This window comes from Mesoplodon densirostris, chromosome 1 (assembly GCF_025265405.1).
Source record: "Mesoplodon densirostris isolate mMesDen1 chromosome 1, mMesDen1 primary haplotype, whole genome shotgun sequence".
NCBI classification, from domain to species: domain Eukaryota; kingdom Metazoa; phylum Chordata; class Mammalia; order Artiodactyla; family Ziphiidae; genus Mesoplodon; species Mesoplodon densirostris.
In genome coordinates, this window is record NC_082661.1 from 170,734,950 (window position 1) to 170,756,358 (window position 21,409).

The window sequence follows — 21,409 nt, forward strand, 5'->3', positions numbered from 1 at the left end:
GCTGACCCTTATGGAATATCTTCTGATTACTAAACTCAAACTGGTAAGCTCACAAACATCCCCAGAGGTAGGACAGTGACCCTCCCCATCTTACAGAAGAGAAAACAGGTTTATTCGCAGAGGTTAGGCGCCATGCCAAGGCCACTCATCTGGAAGGTGGCCGAGCTGGCACTTGAACGCCGGGGGGAATGGCTCCAGAGCCAGGTTTGAGGTTGGAGAGGCGACTCCGGCCCCCCCCGGGCGCCTCGCCGCTAGGTCCCTGGCGCTGGAGCAGTGCAGGTGCCCGAAGACTACCCCAGTCTGAGAGGGTGAAGTCCCCCTGGAGCTTCGGGGTGTGTTGGGGGCAGGCGGAGGCTGGGGCGGGGGCTCCCCTCAGGCATACTTGGACTAGCTGGGCCGTCCTGGGGCGGTGAGTGGCAGTCGTCTTCCCCAGATCCCCCAGACCCAACTAGGGTCCTGGCGACCCCTAGAAGCACCCGGGGTGGCCTGGGGCCGGGGGTCCGGGCTGAGGAAAAGGGCGAGACGTGAGGCGGACCCAGAGCAGAAATAGAAGAAGAGAGAGGGGGAGGGGGAACTAGGGAAGGGGGCGGGGAGTCCTTCCTGGGACAGGAACCCAGGCCCCCCTTGGCTGAGCCGACCTGCAAAGCGATTCTGCAGATGGAAGGAATTAAGTGGGAGGAGGAGGGTCCTTCGATGATAGCGAGGAGAGGGAGGGAGGGAGATGTGTGTGTGTGTGCGCGCGCACGCGTGTGTCTCTGGGCCTGAAGGGGAAGGAGAGAGAGACACATCAGACTAGACGAAAGTAGAAAAGATGAGAGGCAGAGACAGAGTCGGAGACAGATCCATAGAGAAAGACGACGAGACCGACAGACAGATGATGAACACAGGAGATGTTAGTCTGAGAGAAAGGATAGAGTATGTGGAAGGTAGGAAAATACGGAAAAAAACAGTGAAAATGAACTAATTGGAAAGGATTTGTAAAGAAAGAGAGACAGAAGAGAGCCGAGAGCAAAGCGAGACGGGATTGATCAGGCCCGGGAAGCACTGAGCTCCTGTAGGGTGGGGGAGCTGGGTTGGCCACACGGAGGGGGCGGGGCCTGCGAGGGGGCCGCCCATGGGCGGGCCCGCACCGTGCTACATATGTAGATGAGCTCTCTTTCCCTGCTCACCCCGCCCCCATTACTCTATATTCAATAAGACAGCCAATGGGGAGCGAGAAATGCTCCAGGAGGGGCGGGGCCTCGGAGAAGCCCTCCCCGGGAGCGGCCGCTGAAGGGGTCAGAATTGAGGCAGATAGCGGTTCGTGGGGCGGGGCGGGCGGATCGGAGGGGGCGGGCCCAAAAGTTTCCTGCCCAACTTTCGCTGCCTCCTTCCTCCGCCCGCGCGCTCTGCGGCTGCAGTTTGGGGGAGGCGGCGGCGGTGGCGGCGGCTGTGGGCTGAGCGCGGGGTGCAGGCGATCGCCGTCGGGGCTCGGGCGGCGGCAGTGGGCGCAGGCTCCCCGGTGCCCGCCCCTCCGCTCCGGGGGGGCGCGAGCGGGCGGCCGGGGGGGGGGGGCCGGCACCGCCGCCGCAAAATGAGCCTGCTGTCGGCCATCGACACGAGCGCCGCCTCGGTGTACCAGCCGGCCCAGCTGCTCAACTGGGTCTACCTGTCGCTGCAGGACACGCACCAGGCGAGCGCCTTCGATGCCTTCCGGCCCGAGCCGCCCGCCGGCGCCGCGCCCCCAGAGCTGGCCTTCGGCAAGGGCCGCCCAGAGCAGCTGGGCTCGCCCCTGCACTCCAGCTATCTCAACAGCTTCTTCCAGCTGCAGCGCGGAGAGGTGGGTGCCCCTGCGCGCCCCCGCCCTCAGCCGACCGTGCCGGGCCTTTTCGTATCTGCCCGGCTCTTCCTGGCCTGGCCCCGGCCCGGCTCCGTATTGCCCAGCCCTGCTTGGCTTGGCTTCGCTCAGCTCTGCCAAACTCGCCGCCCGAAGTCCCCGGGGCGCCGGGAGCGCGTCACCTCCCAGCTGAGCCCGGCCCGGAGCTGCTCAGGCGCGGGCGGGGCCCTCCTGCCCTCTCTCCCAGCCCGGGGCGCCCTGCTCCAAGGGGACTGGGGGGGGCCCGGCTGGGAGGGTGGGTTCCGGATTCTCTCCAGACAGCCGGGGCGCGGCCTGTGCAGGGAGCCCCTTCCAAGTGTCCTTCCCACGCCCAACCCCATCCCCCTCTCGGCCACCGCTGGCTGGGACGGAGAGTGTGGATTCTGCCCCGAGTTCCTCTGGAGGGGCCTAAAATCTTTTCTCTTCCGACTTCGGCGGTTCCCGATCTGAAGGGCACCCTGGAGATCAGTGACTAGCCCGGAGAATTTTTCTGCTCTTCTCACACAGGGACCCCCAGATACATCCTCCAGCCGCTCACCCTCCCCCAGCCACATAGGAAGTGGTTTTTGAGGGCCTGACCCCACAGACTGCGCTGTCCCCCGCCCTCCCAGCCTGGAAGGAAATGAAAGGGAAATCCTCTTGAACTCTTGGGAGGGGGGCTAGATAGGGGGAGAGGTTCCAGCTGCCCAGTGCCTTCTCCAGAAACCTGGGCCGGCTGCCGTTGCAAAGTCTGCCTGTTGGGTGGATTCAGTTACAGAATCCGAGAGGCAGTGCATCTTCCCCCAGCTAGACAAATACACAGATTGCCGGGACCTCCCAGTCCCTTTGAGAGGTCTTCAGAGCCTTCCCGAATACCACCCTCTCTGGCTTCAGCTGGACTCCTCCCGGGCCCCACTCCCACTTACTCCTGCCTCATTTGGGAACTGCAGACACCCTTCTGTGGCCTTCACTCACTCTCCTTCTGGCAGCTCTCTCTGAAAAAGTGCAGGGGGAAGGGGCAGGGGAGAGGACACACACGAGGGGCACTTTCCTTCTAGACCTGGACACACCAATTAGTTTCGGGAGAGTCAGAATACTTGACGGTTTGTGGGAGAAGGCCTGTGTATACACCAGTGTGCTGGGGATGGAGGTGGGGAAGACAGAGGGTCGCCCTTTCTGGCCCCATAATGTGTTCCCCTCTGCCATTATTATTGACTAGGGGAGACATGGACATGTAAATCGCTGGCCTAAGGCCTAGAGATGGGCCAATGGCAGGCCAGCAGAGAGAAGGGCTGGTTGACCTGTGTTGGGCTAGTCAGGCATAGCTGGGGGAGATGAGTCTGGAAAGCACTATTTGGTGCCAGGCGAAAGCATTTGTATGCCAGAGCTCTTTGTAAACTGTAAAGCACTCTCTCCACGTGAAGAATTGTTCTTGGCTGGGAATCTTTCTTTCTTGTAAGAGACTTTGCCGCCTCTTCAGGGAATGGCTTCTGTGACCAGGGGCTTTGCAGGACGGTGCCTGGATCTTGTCAGTTGTTTGTTCTCTTACCAAACATTTGTTGAGCTCCATGTGGCCCCCTGGGGATTCTGCCAGAGTCTTGTGGTAGCCCCAGATTAGAAGACAGACCCATGTGAAGGGTGGGTGGTTTTATGGGGGTCCTGTGGGAGCCCAAAGGCAGGAGGGTGACCATGACTCACAGGTCAAGTGAGAGTCCCCTAATCAGCCTCTACTGGCTTCCCTCTGTTCCCACCCTATGGTGGCCTTGTTCCACCATGTAGGTCTCTGCTAAGATGGCCTGGGAGTTTGGGGCCATCAGGAGTCCCCTGTGAGAGTAGGCTGTTGTGCCTCCTCTTGGAAATTTCTGGCATCCAGGATCCCACCCAAGTCCCAGTGAGACCTGCCTTCTGTCACTTCACTGCTGTTTACCTCGATGTCCTCATGAAGAGGCACATTCCTTTGCTGGGGCCACTGTAGAAGGAGCTGGTAAAGGTTATCTAGAGCAGTGGTGGAAGAAAGTCTCTCATGATCTGACTTTGGAGGAACCCTCGTCTCTGTCTGGGCCTCAGTTTACCTATCTGTAAAATGTAGTCTCTGCTCTCCCCCAGGGTGATGTGTGTGGGATTTGAGAGCTGTACAGGAGAGGATGTGCCTACAGACAGGCTGGGTTAGGGAGGTAAGAGGGGCTTCTTCTATGCTCATGGGCCAGTGGCTTCCTTGCAGTGGCTGGAGGGCTGTGCCTGTTGACTTCCGGAAGACTCTCTTGGCTTCAGACTCACTCGCTCTCACCCCCCACCCGCTTTGCCTCCTAAACCCTCTTGAAGCCCCAGCTGTGCTCCTGGGGACAGGCCTTTCCTGTGTCCAGGGCTTAGCTGGTGACCTAATATGGCTCCAAAATAGCAACTGGTTGAGAGAACAAGAAAAAATACCCCCCACCTGAATGCCACCAAGGGGCTCGTTGGACAGGAAGCAAGTCGTGTGTGGGCTGGAGGGGACTCTACGAAGGGACCCAGGGGCCCAGGAGCGTCGCCATTCTGTGCAAAGCCTGGCAGGCCTGGTGGCAGTGCCTGCGGATGTGACTTGCATGCTGACCGCTGACCACGGCCTGTCTGCACCGGTCCCTGTGCCAAGGGCCCACCCCCTCCTGCACCACCCCAGGCTGCTCCCACCACAATAGCAAAACACCATGAATGCAGCTGGGCTTTGGGCGGGGGGAGGTGTGAGGACATGGGGGCACAGAAGCCCATTGTGCCCCGGAACCTCAGCTCTGGAAGCTGAAGATAAGCCAAGGGTTCTGAGTGGAACACTGGCCCTGGGAGCGGAGAGGGAGATGGCAGAGTTCATGGGCAAAGTGCAGGAGCAGACACCAGGATGCGACTTGGATGCTTGTGGGGACTCCTTGGCTTCTCAGTCGGTGGTAAGGCTGCCAGGCCAAAGCACACACAGGTACTCTGCGCAGTTTTTTAAAAGGCCTCTGGGTCTAGAAACCGGGCCCTGGGAACCCCTGTTTCAACCCCTGATCTGTGGCAACAACTATATGTCTTTTGAGGGAAACTTGTGAGGCCCTTGGCTGAGCCCTTCCTGTCTCTTTCCAAGTATCCGAGGAAGCCAGACCTTAGAGGGAGTCGGGGGTGGGTGGCATGGGGGGGGGGTCTTCCCTGCCAGGCTTTGTTTGGAATTTAAATTCACAGCAGTGTGGGGACTGTGGGACTCCACCTCCAGAAAAGTAGAGTTACCCCATGTTGAGCATTAGCTCTCAGGAACCTCAGAGGGATGCTGAGAGCCCCTCCCGGGTAGTCCCTGTACCCGCTCAAAGGAGATATAGCTGTCCCACTCCAGGTCAGATGCTTAAGGTGCAACTGTTTTCTTTCCCTCTTCCTCCAGGGCCAGATGTGGCTTGAAGATGTGGCCCTACTGTCAAGTGGTACTTTGTGGAGGTTGGGGGAAGGGCTTTGGGGTCACATACATTTGGGAAACATAGCATACTGTCCTTCCCTTGGAAACACACCATGCTAACACAGTAAAGGCTCTGAGAAGTCCTGCAGTACAAAACCTGCTAACCTTTCTTCTTCAACCCAACATTTTGCATACCTACTTGACTGGATTACATTTTTGGCACAGAGCACATGCCAGTGTTCTGAACATCCCCAGGCTCAGAGAATGCTCTGTCAAAGCAGAACTCTTTCTTCAAACCGTAGGAGGCTCTTCCTGGAGCTGTTAAACCAGTTGCCCTCCTGAGTCCCAGTACTATCTTCTGTAGCACTGAGGACACCCTCCTCTTTGCAGCTCTGGTCTCATTGGAGATTTGAGAACAGCAGCAAAGGTCTCATGAGGCTTACCAGACAGGGCTTCAGGCTCTGGCACACACAGGGCTGTTAGAACCCACAGAGGGGTGACCACAGTGTCCTGCTTTAAAAGGTTCCCAGGTATTGGGGACTGTGCTCTCCCCAGGTGCGGCTGAGCTGAGAGGCTGCCTGGAAGTGTAGAACAAAGCCACATATCTGCTCGAGGGTGGGAGTTTGCCTCGCTGGGGCTGAGTGGGCTTCAGGAACTGAAATGTGTTCCCAGCAGCCTTTGTGGTCTGTGTGGGGTGGTGGGGGGCAGCCCCAGGGCCTGGGAGGAATGGCCATTCCAACCCAGCTGGGAGCTTGGGAGGATGCCCAGCTCCCTCTGGCCAGCCCTGGAAAACTGAGCTCTGAGTCAGGCAAGGGGGACCATCGTTCGAGGGCCTGTTGGCTGAGGTGGTCTGACCCTCCCTCCATCAAATTAAGTTGACTGGGCGAGCCTAGACTCAGAGGGGAGACCACACCTCGTGGACCATCTGAGTCAGGTGGGAGGGAGGAAAGCAGGCAGCATTAGTAATAAGGAATTAGCAGCGGCAGAGGGCCAGGCACTGTCAGCACCAAGAGAAGGGCCCTGTGGAGAAGACGGCCCTTGAGTAGCATCTCCTACTCTCGGTGATGCTTTATTCTTGGCATCTTTTTCTTCGTGGCTCCCATTTTACAGAAGCGAAAACAGGCCTGGCAAGTCACCCAGCAAGACAGTGGCAGAGCTAGATCTAGCAGTCTTCTCCATCCCAACTACAGTCACCTCTGTGGCTCGTCCAGCTGGTACAGTTGGCTTTCGCCTGGATCATTCACTGGACGCCAGTGCAGGGCAAGCAGTAACCAGGGTGTTCTGTCAAGCCTCAGTGTCTTGGATGTTTTGTCCCTGATCTCAAACCGTCTGAGGAGTGATAGGCATTGGTCATGGGTTCTGGGTTTCCTGTCATGTCCTTGCCCCAGGATGGGGCTCTGTGGGATGTGAGTCCAATGGTGGCCTGGCTTGGGAGAGGCAAAGGAGATGGACACTGAGCACTTCCTAGCACTCCTGTCTCATAGCATCCACTGTGTGCTGCAAACCCATTGTGCAGATGGGGAAACTAAGGCTCTTCAAGAGGAGGGAGATAGAGTTAGGGACATCTCAGGATGCTTGGTCTGTCATGTATGTGTGTGTGTGCACATGTGTGTATGTGTATGTGTATGGTGGTGATGTATAATTTTTTTTTAATTTGTTTATTTTTGGCTGTGTCAGGTCTTAGTTGCGGCACGTGGGATCTTTTGTTGCAGTGTGCGGGCTCTTCGTTGTGGCCCTTGGGCTTCTCTCTAGTTGTGGCGCACAGGCTTCTCTATAGTCGTGGTGCGTGGGCTCAGTAGTTGTGGCATGTGCGGGCTTAGTTGCCCCATGGCATGTGGGATCTTAGTTCCCTAACCAGGGATCGAACCCGCGTCCCCTACATTGGAAGGCAGATTCTTAACCACCGGACCACCAGGGAAGTCCCAGGTGTTGCATAATCTTTATTCTGTCCTTCTCTGGCCATACTGGTCCACTTGAGGTTTCTGAAAACACCAAGCACTCCCATTCCTCTAAGCTTTTGCACTTGCTGTTGCTTCTAATGCTATCGACTGTCCCTGTATAACTGACAGATTCCAACTTACTTCTTTTTTTTTTTTTTTTTTTTTTTTTTTTTTGCGGTACGCGGGCCTCTCACTGTTGTGGCCTCTCCCGGTGTGGAGCACAGGCTCTGGATGTGCAGGCTCAGCGGCCATGGCTCACGGGCCCAGCCGCTCCGCGGCATGTGGGATCTTCCTGGACCGGGGCACGAACCCGTGTCCCCTGCAACGGCAGGCGGACTCTCAACCACTGCGCCACCAGGGAAGCCCCCAACTTACTTCTTTATGGCACCAGTGGATGTCTCTTCTCTGAAGGCTTTACCTGGCTGTCATGGGGAGCACACCTCCCTCCAGCTTCCGTGTCCCATGACAGATGAGTGGTACATCCTTCTGGTAAAGCATGTCTTAACAATCGGTATTTCTGTGAAATATGTACCATATGTGTCTGTCTCCATAGCTACATTTCAACACCCTGAGAATAGGAATCCTGTCTTTTTCCACTTCGTAATCACAGCATCTGATGCTTAGTCAGTGCCTGGGACAGACTAGGTGCTCAGTTAACAGTCACTAGGTGGATGGGTGGATGGATGACTTGGACTCTCTCCTCCTCTTCCTTCCCCAGACTTGTGACTATTGTGAATGCTTTCCTAGTCTCTTAGCCTCTTGTTTTTTCACACAGAAGAAGTGTTTATGGATTGCTTGATAAATTTTAAAGAGCTGACTTGGGAGTCATGAAACCCTATCCCTAGAGATAGGGTCCCAGCAGAAGCTTAGGTGTGCTAACAGTTCTTGACCTTCTTTGGCTATGGACCTCTTTAAGAATCTGAAAGCAGCTCGAATTCCTCTCCTCAGTGCCATGCACATAGCACACAAGTACGTGCACACGCAGAACTCGCATATGCATGTAATTTCAAGGAGATCATGTCAACAGTGGATCCCAAATCCAGGCCCCCTACTGTAGAAGCTGCAAGCCTCAGTGACACCCCAGACTGGCTAAATCTTAGGGACCTCTAGTCCTCGAGTTCTTGGATCCATGCTTTCTGCTTTGATGTAGTGAATATATTCTAGAAGCGAGAGGCAGCCTGGTCCCCAGTGCTTATGCTCTAGCTGGGCAGCAGGCACATGGTTGTGAAACGTGAACACCTACCGAGTGAATGGTGACCCGAGGGGGAGCAGGAGGGACTGAGTGGGGACGGGGAGCCTCCCCTGTGTCTGTTCTGCTCTGTCCTGCTGCCACTGTGCTCCTCCATCCCCTGGTCCTTTCTCTCCCCATTTCTCTCTCCCAACTCCCCCTACCAAGAAGAACACAGCCTGCTTATTTAAATTGGAATCTCCCATCAAGCTCTGGTTGTGTCCAGGGAATTGTGTTTTGCATGCCCCGGGTGAATGGGCCTCTAGGAGGCAATGGTGCCCTCGGGGGTCCCGAGTGGGGGGATTGCCACCTCTGTCACGGTCGACCCTGCCACCTTCTTGGCCCACAGGTCAGCTTTGGACCTTGGAAACAGGAGCAGAGCTGGGGTCTGACTGTGGCTAGGGAAACCCTCGGTCCAGGTGGGGCTTCACTCTCCCATCGGCCAGCTCCAGCCTTGACAATGGCTGTCTCCCTCTGTCCCTGAGCCCAGCCCACATCCGCCCCTGCTTGTGTGTATAGGATGTGTTTGTGTTTGACCCTGCGGGCCGGAGCCCCAGATAGACCCCAGCGGGTAGAAGAAGTGCAGACCTCTTTGGAGAAGGGGTGGACTCATTTGTGAGATGAATGGTTTCTTGTCCCAAAGAGAGGAGTGTGGGTGTGTATGTGTGTGCATGTGTGTGCGCGCGTGCGCGTGTCTGTGTGTGTGTATGGGGGTGGCTTTTGGGGATAAGAAAGCAGTTGTTCAGCTGATGAAAGAGCCCCCACAGAGCTGAGGACTAGGACCAGAGAATTCCTCCTCCAGGGCCGTCTCAGGCCCAGGGACAGCAGGACTCAGCATTTGCTTTGGACAGACCTCCTTGGACGCTGCCCACTGCCACTGCCATGACCTTCCCTGCCGTGCTGCTCCCGCCTCTGCCTGCTGTCCCTCTTCTCTTCCTGCACCCATCGCTGCTCCCTCTGGGCTGCCCTCGGAAGCTTCTGCCCACCTGCCCTAACTCCTGCCTCCCCCCTCCCACTGTGCCCTGTTTCTGTCCTTGGGGGGGTCAGCCAAGGGGGAGCACATCTTGTCAGGTTGAGCCAGCCCTGGAAATCTCCACTTGTGTATCCCAACCCCTCAACAGAACCACCAACCCCCGGGCCCAAGCCCCTCAAGCAGCCCAGAGAAGCTGGTGCCTCATCTTGCCAGGGCTGAGGGGCTTGGCAATGTGATGTCACAGGGCCTCTGTGCCAAGGAGGATGGTCCACGCCAGGTGTTTTACTCTGGGTCCCCTCCCTGTAGGGGAAGCCAAGCCTTGGAGGCCATTTGGGGGCTGAAATACAACAGGCCAACCCATCTGGGTGTGACTCTCCTCTCAGCCACGTGCTGGCTGTGTTTCCTTGGGCAAGTTACACAGCCTCGCTGAGCCTCAGTTTCCAGTTCTATAAAATAGGGCCAGTAAGGTCCATCCAAAGTGTTCTTGCCAGGGATGAGACTAAGAAAGGAAAAGGATCCAGTCAAGTATCTAACACAAGTAGGATGAGAATAAACTGTAGTATCTTCCCATCTAACTTTCTCCAACAGCTAAGCCAGAACCTTGGAAGAGTTCCAGCAATGGACAGGAATCTGACGCTTTGTTCCCCACATGTGGCATAAGGATCCCACGCTTCCTACTAGCTGCTGGGGTCACTGACCCAGGGAGGAAGGAGGGGTGGTTTCTTCCCCCAGGCTGGTGATTTGGGCCCAGATAACCCAGAGCCACACACTAGTGGGGCCGCCCACAACCACTGCCCAGAGCAGCTAAATCTGAGGTGAAATCACCCTCCAACTTAGTCCATGGGAACTCAGAGACCCTGGCCTAAATCCTTCAAGGTGTTGGGGCACCCATACCCTCATCTGTCAAGTGGAGTTCCCTTCCCGCCTGTGATTATTGCACACAGGACAGTCATGGGACTAGGGAACAGCAGAAACAGTCTGGTCTCTGGGGCAACGGAGGGTTGCAGAATCTTTGCCTTCGGGGATGTCCAGCCTTGTGGAGAGATGAGGAGGTATCACCGTGTAAAGAGATTAGAGAGAGACATCAGAGCCCCTTCAGGCAAGGGCAGGGGAGTCACAGGGTGGTCCCCACCCCAGCCTACAGCACAGGGCTATGGCCGGGAGGTCGGGAGGCCCCTGGAGGGGGCTGGGGACTCTGTGGCCAGTGGGGCCTCAGTAGCACCTGAACCTGTGCTTTTCACACCGTCCCTTGGCGCCCAGGCCTGAGCAAGAAGAAGAGGTGGGTTCAAGGCCACACCACTAGAGTTAGAGCCATGGCCAAGAGCCTGGTCCTGGAGGGGTTTGGACCCAGAGTGGGCCTCCCAGGGGTGGACAGCAAGTGCAGGCCTGGAGGGAAAAGAGCGGTCGCTGGTGGGACAGTAAGGGGAGCAGCCTCGTTGTTGCAGAGTTAGGGGCTGACTGATGAAGGGGAGCCCTGCCCAGCCTTGCCCTCCAGCTACAGACGGCAGGACTTGGGAGAGGTGGTGCCCTCGTGGATGAAGTGCCCTCTGTGGACCAGGCTCTGGGGGCATCTTTCAGTACCTGGAATCTGGACCTTGAAGAAGCAGGCTGGCAGAGATCATCAAGTTTGCCCTCCTTCCCTGGTCCATGTTACATTTTACACGTGGGAAACTCAAAAGGCCAGGGCCCCAACTCCACAGACAGAGGGAGGGAGCTCTGTGTGTCCTGCCCTCTGCTCTGGCCAGTCCCCACAGGCCGTGGAAATGTCCGAGAGACCAACTTGGCTTTCACCTCCATGGCCCGAGCTCCTTGGAGCTTCGGAGAGGAAACAGCTTGCTGCCCCACCTGCTTGTCCAGCCGGCTGGCAAGCAGGATTCCTGGCCCTTAGGCCTGGCTGTGTGCTCTGGTCTGTGCCCCCGGGCCTCGCTGGGCCTCAGTTTCTCCATTGTAACTTGAGAGTGAGGTTGGGTCAGTTGACTGTTCCGCCTTTTGTCCTTTCGTGGTGTCGTCTTGAATGGTGGCCGGAGGAAGGGAGCTGGAGCGCCCGTGAGGGCCAGGCCACAGCACACTGGTCGGCGATGAAGGGAGCTCTGGCCTCGCTTCTCTGACCCGCAGCTGCCTGTGTGACCCCTCCTGAGGGGCAAAGCTGTGGCCCATCTGAGGCTATGGGGGGGATGTCAAGCTGCCGGGGAGAGGACAGCCTGCTCGGAGGTCTCTGGCTGCCCAGGGATACCCACGGGGCCACCCGTGGGCAGGGGTGTGTGGCCACAAGATGGGGGAGAGGTTTTCTCAGGGTGTAATTAGTGCTCTTCTGGCACCCACCAAACTTCCCCTTCCTCTTGACAAGTTGCTGCCAAAACAGCCCTGATTCCTGTGGACTTGCTTAAATCTTATCCAGAAAAAAAAAAAAAAAAAAAAGAAAAGAAAAGAAAAGAGAAAAAAAATAAGAGGGTTGTTATTTGTGAAATTGCATTTCCCAGCCATGAGGGTGAGTCACACCATTTGGAGCTTCAAGTTTCTTGTTTGGATGAACTTTTCTCTGGGAGGCTGGGGCGGTGCTACCCTCCCCCAGACCAGTTCTGGTGGGGAGAGGTCTAGAGACAAGCTAAGGAGAGACCTTGATAGTTGGAAAGTCCAGGTGCTCCCAAGGCCACGTAGGGCTGGACAGGTTGTACCTGAGCTGCCCCAGGGGAGCTTTAAAATGCAGACTTGGGCTTCGGGGAGTTAGTGTTTAACAGGGACAGAGTTTCAGTTTGGAATAATGAAAAATTTCTGGAGATGGATTCTGGTGAGGGCTGTACGATAAAGGATGTGAATGTACTTAATGCCACTGAACTGCACACTTAAAAATTGTTAAAAGGGGGCTTCCCTGGTGGCGCAGTGGTTGAGAGTCCGCCTGCCGATGCAGAGGACGTGGGTTCGTGCCCTGGTCCAGGAGGATCCCACATGCCGCGAAGCGGCTGGGCCCGTGAGCCATGGCCGCTGAGCCTGCGCGTCCGGAGCCTGTGCTCCGCAACGGGAGAGGCCACAGTAGTGAGAGGCCCGCGTACCACAGAAAAAAAAAAAAAAAATTGTTAAAAGGGTAGGTTTTACGTAATGTATATTTTACTGCAATGAAACAATATAGTAGATTTTGGGCCCTCATTCCTAGGTGGCTGCTTTGGTAGGTCTGAGGTGGGGCCCAGAAAACTGTATTTGTTAAAAGGGTCCCAGGCCATTCAGTACAAGGTTGGACACACTCATCTAATCTGTAAAATGGGGACAGTGACTCATAGGGCTGTGGTGAGCATCAGCTATCTTAACATGTGTAAAGTTTCCAGCACCAGGGACATTAAAGTGCTCAGTATATGTTACTATTATCATCTAATCCCACTTCCTTTGGGACCTTCCCCACATCCTTTAAGGTTGTCCAGTCTTGGCTCGCATACCTCCAGGGATGGGGGACCCTCTGCCTTTCAGGATGGACCATCTGGGGCTATCTAAGAGCCAGAGAGTTGCCCTCAGACTTGATGCAGGTTTGTGTGGGATCTTTCACAGTAGCCCTGGGCAGTGGTAGAGCAGAGATGGTCATTAGGACCCTCTGAGTTCAATGCCCAGTCACTGCAAACTGACTGTGTGTTGGGCCTGGCTGCCCTGGATGTGGTGTCTCTGTCTTTCCTTCCAGATCCCAGGCTGTGGTCTAAACCTACATGGGAGAGAACAGAGGCCCAGAGAGGGAAAGGGCTGGCCCAGGGTCACATAGCAGGGTGTGCAGGCAGCCAAGAAGAGTGAAGGCTGTGTCCTCTAGGGAGGAGTGCCAGACCCCCAGAGGCATACATGTGTGAGGGGTGGGATCTGTCCTGGTTGGACGAGGGGTGGCTGATCCTCTGGGACCAGCTCTCAGCTCATCTCCCTCCCTTCCCACACTGAGGGGACACAGAAAGCACTGTCCCTACCCTGGGCTCCTTCTGTCCCATCTTTTTAAGGGAGCCTGAGGCAACTTCCTCTCGGTGCCTATCCTCCCCTGTGAGCCTGGGGACCCCCAATAACAAGGCTGTGTTGTCTCTCCAGCGTGGCTCCCCAAGGTCTGTAGTTCACTGCTGGGGTTCTCGGGCATCTTGGGCCAGGTGTGCCCAAGCCCCGTGTCCAGGTATGTCATCAGCCTCCTGGGGAAGCTGCCTCTTCCCAGCCTTGGCCTGGCCCCAGGAGAGGGGCCCACGGCCATTCCCTGCCAGCCTCACCGCAGGCCCCACCTTTGCTAAATTCCAGTGTGCCCGGCTGCCCAGAGCCCGTGACTCCTATAAATAGAAGCTGTATACACCAGGAGGGGGCCTGGGCTGCGTCTACTTTGAAGCCAGGCAAGACATCTGGTTCCTGTCAACTGGAGGTGGGAGAGGTGAGAGAGGTGGGCCACTTCCTCCCCGGGCTTCCAGAGAGCTGGCCTGGGCTGGGACGAGGGCTCCCCGGAACACAGTGTGCACAGGCCTGGGGCTGCAGGAGAGCAGGCAAAGTGCTGGACTTCAGTCTCCTCTCCTGTACGATGGAAACAATGCTGCGAGCTGATGTCTCAAGTCACCGCACTAGGACGTGGCAGAGCCCCAGCTCTAACAGGTTGCTTTCTGCCGTACGTCTTACCCCTGGCAGTGTGTAGAGAACTAATGATCATCGTCTTCACCATCACCATATACTGAGTGCTTCCTCAGTGCCCGGCAGGAAATAAAAGGCTTTACATTCTTGGCCTCATGTTAGCCTCATAGAAACCCTTGGAGGTAGCTATCGTTATTCCCATTTACCAGATGGGACCACTGAGGCCCCGAGTGGTTAACTGGCTTGTCCTTAGATGCACAACTAGAGGTAGGACTTGAATGCAGCCTCCAGGAAGCTGGAGCCTGCAGGTGGCTGAAGGGTCACTATGAATTCGTGTGTGTGTGTGTGAGTGTGCGTGTGTGTGTACTGGCCTGTGGAGGTTCCCAGGAGGCCACAGCGGCGTAAGGGGCCAGGCCTCAGAGCCCTCACAGCCTCTGTCCCCTGCAGGCGCTGAGCAGCAGCGTGTACAAGAACGCCTCGCCCTACGGCTCCCTCAACAACATCGCCGACGGCCTCAGCTCCCTCACCGAGCACTTCTCCGAGCTGACCCTCACCTCTGAGACCCGCAAGCCCAGCAAGCGGCCTCCGCCCAACTACCTGTGCCACCTGTGCTTCAACAAAGGACACTACATCAAAGACTGCCCCCAGGTAAGGCAGCCCGGCCCCGGTGGGGCTCAGGGCCCCTGCTGACCTGTGGGCCCTGTGTCCCCCCAGGGCCCCTTCGGCAAGCGCCTGGCCCCGTGGCTGCTGGTCGCCACCTTTTTGTCCCCTCTGGTTTTTCTGAGGCAGGCTGGCTGGTATGGACGGGACAGAGCCCCCAGCTTGGTGCTGCACTGGCCGGTCAGCAATCTGGGTGGGGGACCCCAGAATGAGGTTCTGGGCCTTCGAGTCCCCCCAGTCGTCCTGCCGAAGTGGGTCCTGTTACCGTGGGGCAGGAGGGGGCCAGCAGTGTCTTCACAGCTCTCCCGAGAGCCCGCCGCCTCCCGCTCACAGGGAAGGAATGTGGGCTCTGGGCCAGGGATCCAGATGTGCGCCCCCCTCCCCCAGGCCCCGCCTCTGCCTCCTCTGCAGCCTGCTCCCGTGAGGGGGAGGGGGCGCCCTGCCCGCGCCCTGTGCCCCCGGGGATAGGTCTAGGTGAAGGCCTCGGGCACCGTGGGCTGGGTGTCGCTCCCTTTGGGTAGGAAGGGGGTCGGGAGACCGAGGCTTCAGGAGCAGCCCCGTCTCTCACCCGGTGCTTTGCCACGACAGGGTGGGGGTCCAGGGGGCAGACCCCACTCACCAGGCGACCCTGACTCTCTGACCGACATGGCCTTGGAATCCTGGGGAGAGAGAGGTTAAGAGTTGTGTTAAACACCACACGAGATTATCAGTGATTCTTTTCCCCTATTGTTTTTTCATACTTTCCACTGTTTTTAGAATGTGGTACTACTTTTATTTTGTACGTGTAATGGAAATGGAATCCTGGAAACTCAGAAAATCCGTGTAGTCTTGCCCTCCAGATGTTGGCAGCCGAGGGTGTGGCTGGGCAGGGCTGGGTCCCTCCAGGACCGGCGGGAGGTCGAGGTGCAATTGCCAATCACCGCTCTTCTCAGAAATGACCGTGCCATGCCTCAGGTCCTGGCTACTTCAAGTACGGCCGGCGACTCTCCCCAGAGCTTGTTAGAAATGCAGAATCTCAGGCCCAGCCCAGAACTGTGTTCTAGTAAGATCCCCGGTGATTCAGCCGGTGACCTCAGCCCTCCCCCAGCCCTGGCCAAGAGAGGCCCACCCACCCTGGACCCACTGATGAGCTGCCCTCCAGATCCACACTCCCCTGTGCCCTGTATACACAGTAAGTATACAGTATACTCAGTATACACAGGAAGCAAGGGGCCCTTTGCATGAGGAGATCCTGGCAGAGGGTGAGGATCTGGTTGACGCTCAGAGATGTGCCCATGGCCCACCCAGTGAGCCTTCCTCAGCTGAGCCGCCTGCACAGGGGTGGTCAGCTCTCAGGCACTCTGCCTACAGGGCAGAGCAGAACTCCACCAGGTTTAAGGAGGAGACAGGCAGCGTGCGAAGTGCTCTCCAAGCATTTCATTCAACGCTCACTTCTGCCTGGTGTGCTAAGTGCTTTTAATAGCCTCCTGTTACGGGATGCTTTGTGTGAGTGAAGGTCTCACACTGGACCATCAAGCCAGTCAGTGGAGGAGTGGAGATTTCAACCCGGTGACGCTCAGACATAAGCAGGGGCTCTCAGGGGCTCTGAGGAGGTGTGCTCGTGCTGGGCAGACAGCCTGGGAAAGCTTCCAGGAGGAGAGGGGCTTGAGTGGGGCTGGCAGGTTGATGGGACAAGGGTGACCAGTATCCAAAGGCAACAGATGATGAGTCCGAGGTGGAGGGATGGCGAAGGTGTGTGTGTATTTGCGCACGTGCTGCGCTCTCCCAGACGGGGCCAGAGCTCTTCCCAATGTGAGGGGTAGGAGGGTCCCTCTCCTAGGTGCCTCTCACTTTCTAGCACTGTGCTAACCATGGTCCTTCCTTTATATGGGTTACACAGTGTGTTCGCTTATCTTGTGCAGGGCTCTTAACTCTGTGGCCGAAGTAGGAGTAATAGCCCCATTTTACAGTTGGAGAAACAGAGTCTCAGAAAGGTGACGTGCTGAGGAGAGGGCAGAACCCTGGTCTTGGGGCCTCTGTGCTCTTTGTTTCCTTGAGCATCCACACCGCTCCAGGCTGAGACTTCCATGGCCTGTGGAGCTTGTTTCTCCCTTGAGCTGGTAGAGCCCCTCTTCTGGCCCCATCTCAAACTTGATTCTATCCAGGATTCCTGCAGACCCAAGGATCTCCCTTCACTCTTCATAAGGGTCACCATCCGTAAAACGAGGCTAGTGAGAACACTAACACAGAAGACTGCTGTGAGGACTCAATGAAGTAATGCATGAAAAGTGCTTAGCACAATGTCTGGCACACAGTAAGCACTCAATAACTGTTGGCCAGCATTATTTTTGTCTCCCTTGCATCACAATGCAGAGTGCACATACTTAGATAAGTATTTTATCAGGCTGGAATATGATTGGATGCTCCAGGGACATGTGCTGGGCTAGATTCATCTCTGCCAGCCCAGGTACCATACAGTACAGCAGGTGCTTAGTACAAGTCTTCCTGAATGAAGGAACAGGTGGAAATCTTTGTTTCAAATGAACTATTATATAAGAGCTCAGCATTTATAATATTTAAAAGTGAAATGCTTATTTTTGGTAACAGCTTTAATGAGTTATAATTCAACCATTTACAGTATACAAGTTGATGATTCTTAGTATATTCACACAGCTGTGCAACCGTCACCACAATCAATTAAAGAACATTTTTGCCACCTCAAAAAGAAACCTCAGGGCTTCCCTGGTGGCGCAGTGGTTGAGAGTCCGCCTGCCGATGCAGGGAACACAGGTTCGTGCCCCAGTCCGGGAAGATCCCACATGCCGCGGAGCGGCTGGGCCCGTGAGCCATGGCCGCTGAGCCTGCACGAACGGAGCCTGTGCTCCGCAACGGGAGAGGCCACAACAGTGAGAGGCCCGCGTACCACAAAAAAAAACAAACAAACAAACAAAAAAACACCTCATACTCTTTAGCTATCACCCTCTGAACCCCCATCTCCTAACAACCACTAATCAACTTTCAGTCTCTGTAGATTTCCCTATTCTGGACATTTCATATAAATAGATTCATATAATATGTGGTCTTTTGTCACCGGATTCTTTCACTTAGCATATTGTTTTCAAGGTTCATCCATGTAATAACATTTATCAGTTCCATGATTCGGGAAGTATTCCATCCTGTTTTATTTTCTGGAAGAGTTTGTGGAGAATTAATATAAATTCTTCTTTAAATGGTTGGTGGAATTCACCTGTGAAGCCATCTGAGCTTGGGCTTTCTTTTGTGAGTAGATGTTTTTTTATTACTAATTGAATCTCTTTATTTGTTATGGGTCTATTCTGATTTTCTATTTCTTCTTGAGTCAGTTTCTGTAGTTTGTGTATTTCTAGAATTTGTCCATTTCATCTAAATTATCTAATTTATTGGCATACAGTTGTTCATCATATTCTCTTATAATCCTTTTCATTTTGTTTTATAATGTCCCCCTCTTTCACTTCTGATTCTTATAATTTGAGTCTTCTCTCTTTTCTTTATTGGTCATTCTAGCTAAAAGTTTGTCAAATTTGTTGAACTTTTTAAACCAACTTTTGGTTTAGTGGATTTCCTCTATTGTTTTTCTATTTTTATTTCCTTACTTTCTACTCTATTCTTTTTAAAAATTGTGGCAATATACATATAACATAAAATTTACTATTTTAACCTTGTTTCAATGTACACAGTTCAGTGGCATTAAGTACATTCACATTGTTGTGCAACCATCACCATCGTCCATCCCCAGAACTCTTTTTATATTGCAAAACTGAAACTCTGTACCCATTAAGCAATAATTCCCTCCCCTTCCCTCCCCCAACCCCTGGCAACTATTATTATACTTTCTGTCTCTAAGAATTTCACTACTCTAGGTACCTCATATAAATGGAATCATACAGTATTTATCCTTTTGTGACTGGCTTATTTCACTTAGCATAATGTCCTCAAAGTTCACTCATGTTATAGCATGGGTCAGAATTTCCTTCCTTTTTGAAGGCTAAATAATAATATTCCATTGTGTGTGTGTATCTGTGTGTCTGTGTGTATGCCTCATTTTGTTTATCCATTTATTCATCAATGGACAACTGGATTGTTTCTACCTTTTGGCTATTGTGAATAATGCTGCTATGACCATGGGTGTTCAAATATCTCTTTGAGTCCTGCTTTCAATTCTTCACTCTAATCTTTATTATTTCCTTTCTTTAGCTTGCTTTATGTTTAGTTTGCTCTTCTTTTTCTAGTTTCTTGAGGTGGAAGGTTAGGATACTGATTGTACATCTTTTTTTTTAAATTAAATGTGGGTGTTTATAGCTATAAATTTTCCTCTGAGCTGCATCCCATAAGTTTGGTATGTTGTATTTTCATTTTCATTTATCACAGGGTATTTTCTGATTTCCCTTGTGATTTCTTCTTGGACCCACTGGTTATTTAGGAGTATGTTGTTTAATTCCACATATTTGTGAGTTCCTCAGATACCTTTTTTTTTAATGATTTCTAGTTTTATTCCATTGTGGTTAGAAAACATACTTTGTATTATTTCAGTGCTTCTAAATTAATTGTGGTTTGTTTCATAGCCTAGAATTTGGGCTGTCCTGGAGAATGGTTCATGTGCACTTGAGAAGAAAGTATTCTGCTATTGTTGGGTGGAGAATTCTATAGATGTCTGTTAGGTCTAGTTGGTTTATAGTGTTGTTCATGTCTTCTGACTTCTTGTTGATGTTCTGCCTAGTTCTATTGTAAATTATTGTAAATAGGGTTATTGAAATCTGTATTATTGTTGAATTGACGATTTTTTTCTTCAGTTCTGTCGGGTTTTGCTACATGTATTTTGATGCTCTGTTACTAGGCACATATATGTTTATAACTGTTGTATTTTCCTGATGGAGTGATCCTTTTACCATTATAAAATGTCCCTCTTTATCTCTACCAACATTTTTTGTTTTAAAGTCTGTTTTGTCTGATATTAGTGTAGCCTGCTTTCTTATGGCTGCTGTTTACCTGATATAGCTCTTTCCATCCTTTTACTTTCAATTCATTCATAGCTTTGGATCTAAACTGTGTCTCCTGTAGACAGCATATAGTTAGATCTTGTTTTACTTTTTATCCAGTCTGACAATTCCTGCTTTTTGTGTGGGTTGATTAATTCATTCACATTATTAATAATGCTATTGTTAATGCTCTTTTCATATATGATATTATTAATATAGTTGGATTTAGGTCTGCCATTTAACTTTTTGATTTTGAAATTGCTCGTGTCTTTTTTGTCCCTCTGTTCCTCCTTCACTGCTTCCTTTTGCATCAAGTGCTAATTTTCTAACGTAACATTTTAACTTCTTTAATTATTTTTTCTCCTTTTTTTTTTTTTTTTTTTTTTTGCTGTACGCGGGCCTCTCACTGTTGTGGCCTCTCCCGTTGCGGAGCAAAGGCTCCGGACGCACAGGCTCAGCGGCCACGGCTCCCGGGCCCAGCCGCTCCACGGCATGTGGGATCTTCCCGGACCGGGGCACGAACTCGTGTCCCCTGCCTCGGCAGGCGGACTTTCAACCACTGCGCCACCAGGGAAGCCGTCTCCATTTTTTAAAAGCTATTTCCTTAATGGTTGCTCCAGGGCTTATCTTATACCTCTTAACTCATCAGAATGTGCTTCAGATTTATACTAACTTAACTCCAGTGAGAAATGTTACTTAACTACAATACAGAAATGTAACTCCTTTGTAGCTCTATACTTTTTTCCTTGTTCTTGTGGTATTATTGTTTACATATTACATCTATGTATGTTACAAAATCAACAATACTTGTTATAATTATTACTTTAGTTAGCTTTATGTGTTTTAGAGAAGCTGGGAAAAGAAATGAGAGCAATCATATATCCATAGCTTATGTCATATTACCCTTCTTATTTCCCATTTCCAATTCTTATCATTTGTTCCTGCGGATTCAAGTTACCACTTGGTGTTCTTTCCTTAGCCCAAGACAGATTTTCTCCTACCCACCTCCTTTGTGCTATTATTGGCAAATGTACTACATTTCTATGTTACAGGACAAATAATACAATTATATACATATTGTTTTATAAATTGCTTTTTGAATCAGCTAAGAGAAGAAAAGAAATATGCACTTATACTGTCTTTTACAATTACATAATCACCTTATCAGTGTTCCTTGTCTTTTTCATGTGTATTTACATTACTCTCTGAGGTCCCTTACTTTCAGCCTGAAGAAGTTCCTTTAGTATTTCTTGAAAGATTGGTGTGCTAGCGATGAATTCTCTGTTTTTGTTTACCTGAGAATGTCTTTATCTCACTTTCATTTTTTAAAGATCTCTTTGTTGGGTATAAAATTCTTGGCTGACAGATATCTTTAAATTTGAGCACATTAAATATGTTATCCCACTGCCCTCTGGCCTCCATTGTTTCTGATGAGAAGCCAGTTAACATTATTGGAACTCCATCGTAAATGACATGCCATTTTTCTCTTGCTGCTTTCAAGATTTTCTCCTTGTTTTAGCTTTCAGCAGTTTTACTATGCTGTGTCCATTTTTGGACCTCTTCATCTTTATCATTCTTGGCGTCTGTTGAGCTGCTTGGATGCGTTGATTAAAATTTTAAATCAGATTTGGGAAGTTTTCAGCCATTATTTCTTTGAATAACTTTTCTACTCCTTTCTCTCCTCTCCTTTTGTGGAATGACTTTTAAATGGTCTAATGCTTTTAAAATCTTAAATGGTCTAACTGGGGGTGGAATGTGCAGAACACTAGGCCAGCCCTGCCTGGGTCCTGAAGCCGCCCATGGAGCCCCAGGCTCCGAAG

The 21,409-nt window shown here is 52.6% G+C and overlaps 1 protein-coding gene across 4 annotated transcripts in view; it reads left to right on the forward strand.

Annotated features, from left to right (window-relative positions):
- The first annotated feature begins 1,386 nt into the window (after positions 1–1,386).
- ZCCHC24 (zinc finger CCHC-type containing 24) overlaps positions 1,387–21,409 on the forward strand; it is a 70,597-nt gene continuing 50,574 nt past the window's right edge. The window contains exons 1-2 of one of the 4 annotated variants that reach the window (XM_060111465.1): positions 1,387–1,819; positions 14,383–14,583. In XM_060111465.1, coding sequence (XP_059967448.1) covers positions 1,574–1,819; positions 14,383–14,583 — 447 coding nt within the window. In that variant the 5' untranslated portion in view covers positions 1,387–1,573. The remainder of the gene's footprint in view (positions 1,820–14,382; positions 14,584–21,409) is intronic. The other 3 variants (XM_060111472.1, XM_060111483.1, XM_060111478.1) reach the window with 3 other exon arrangements.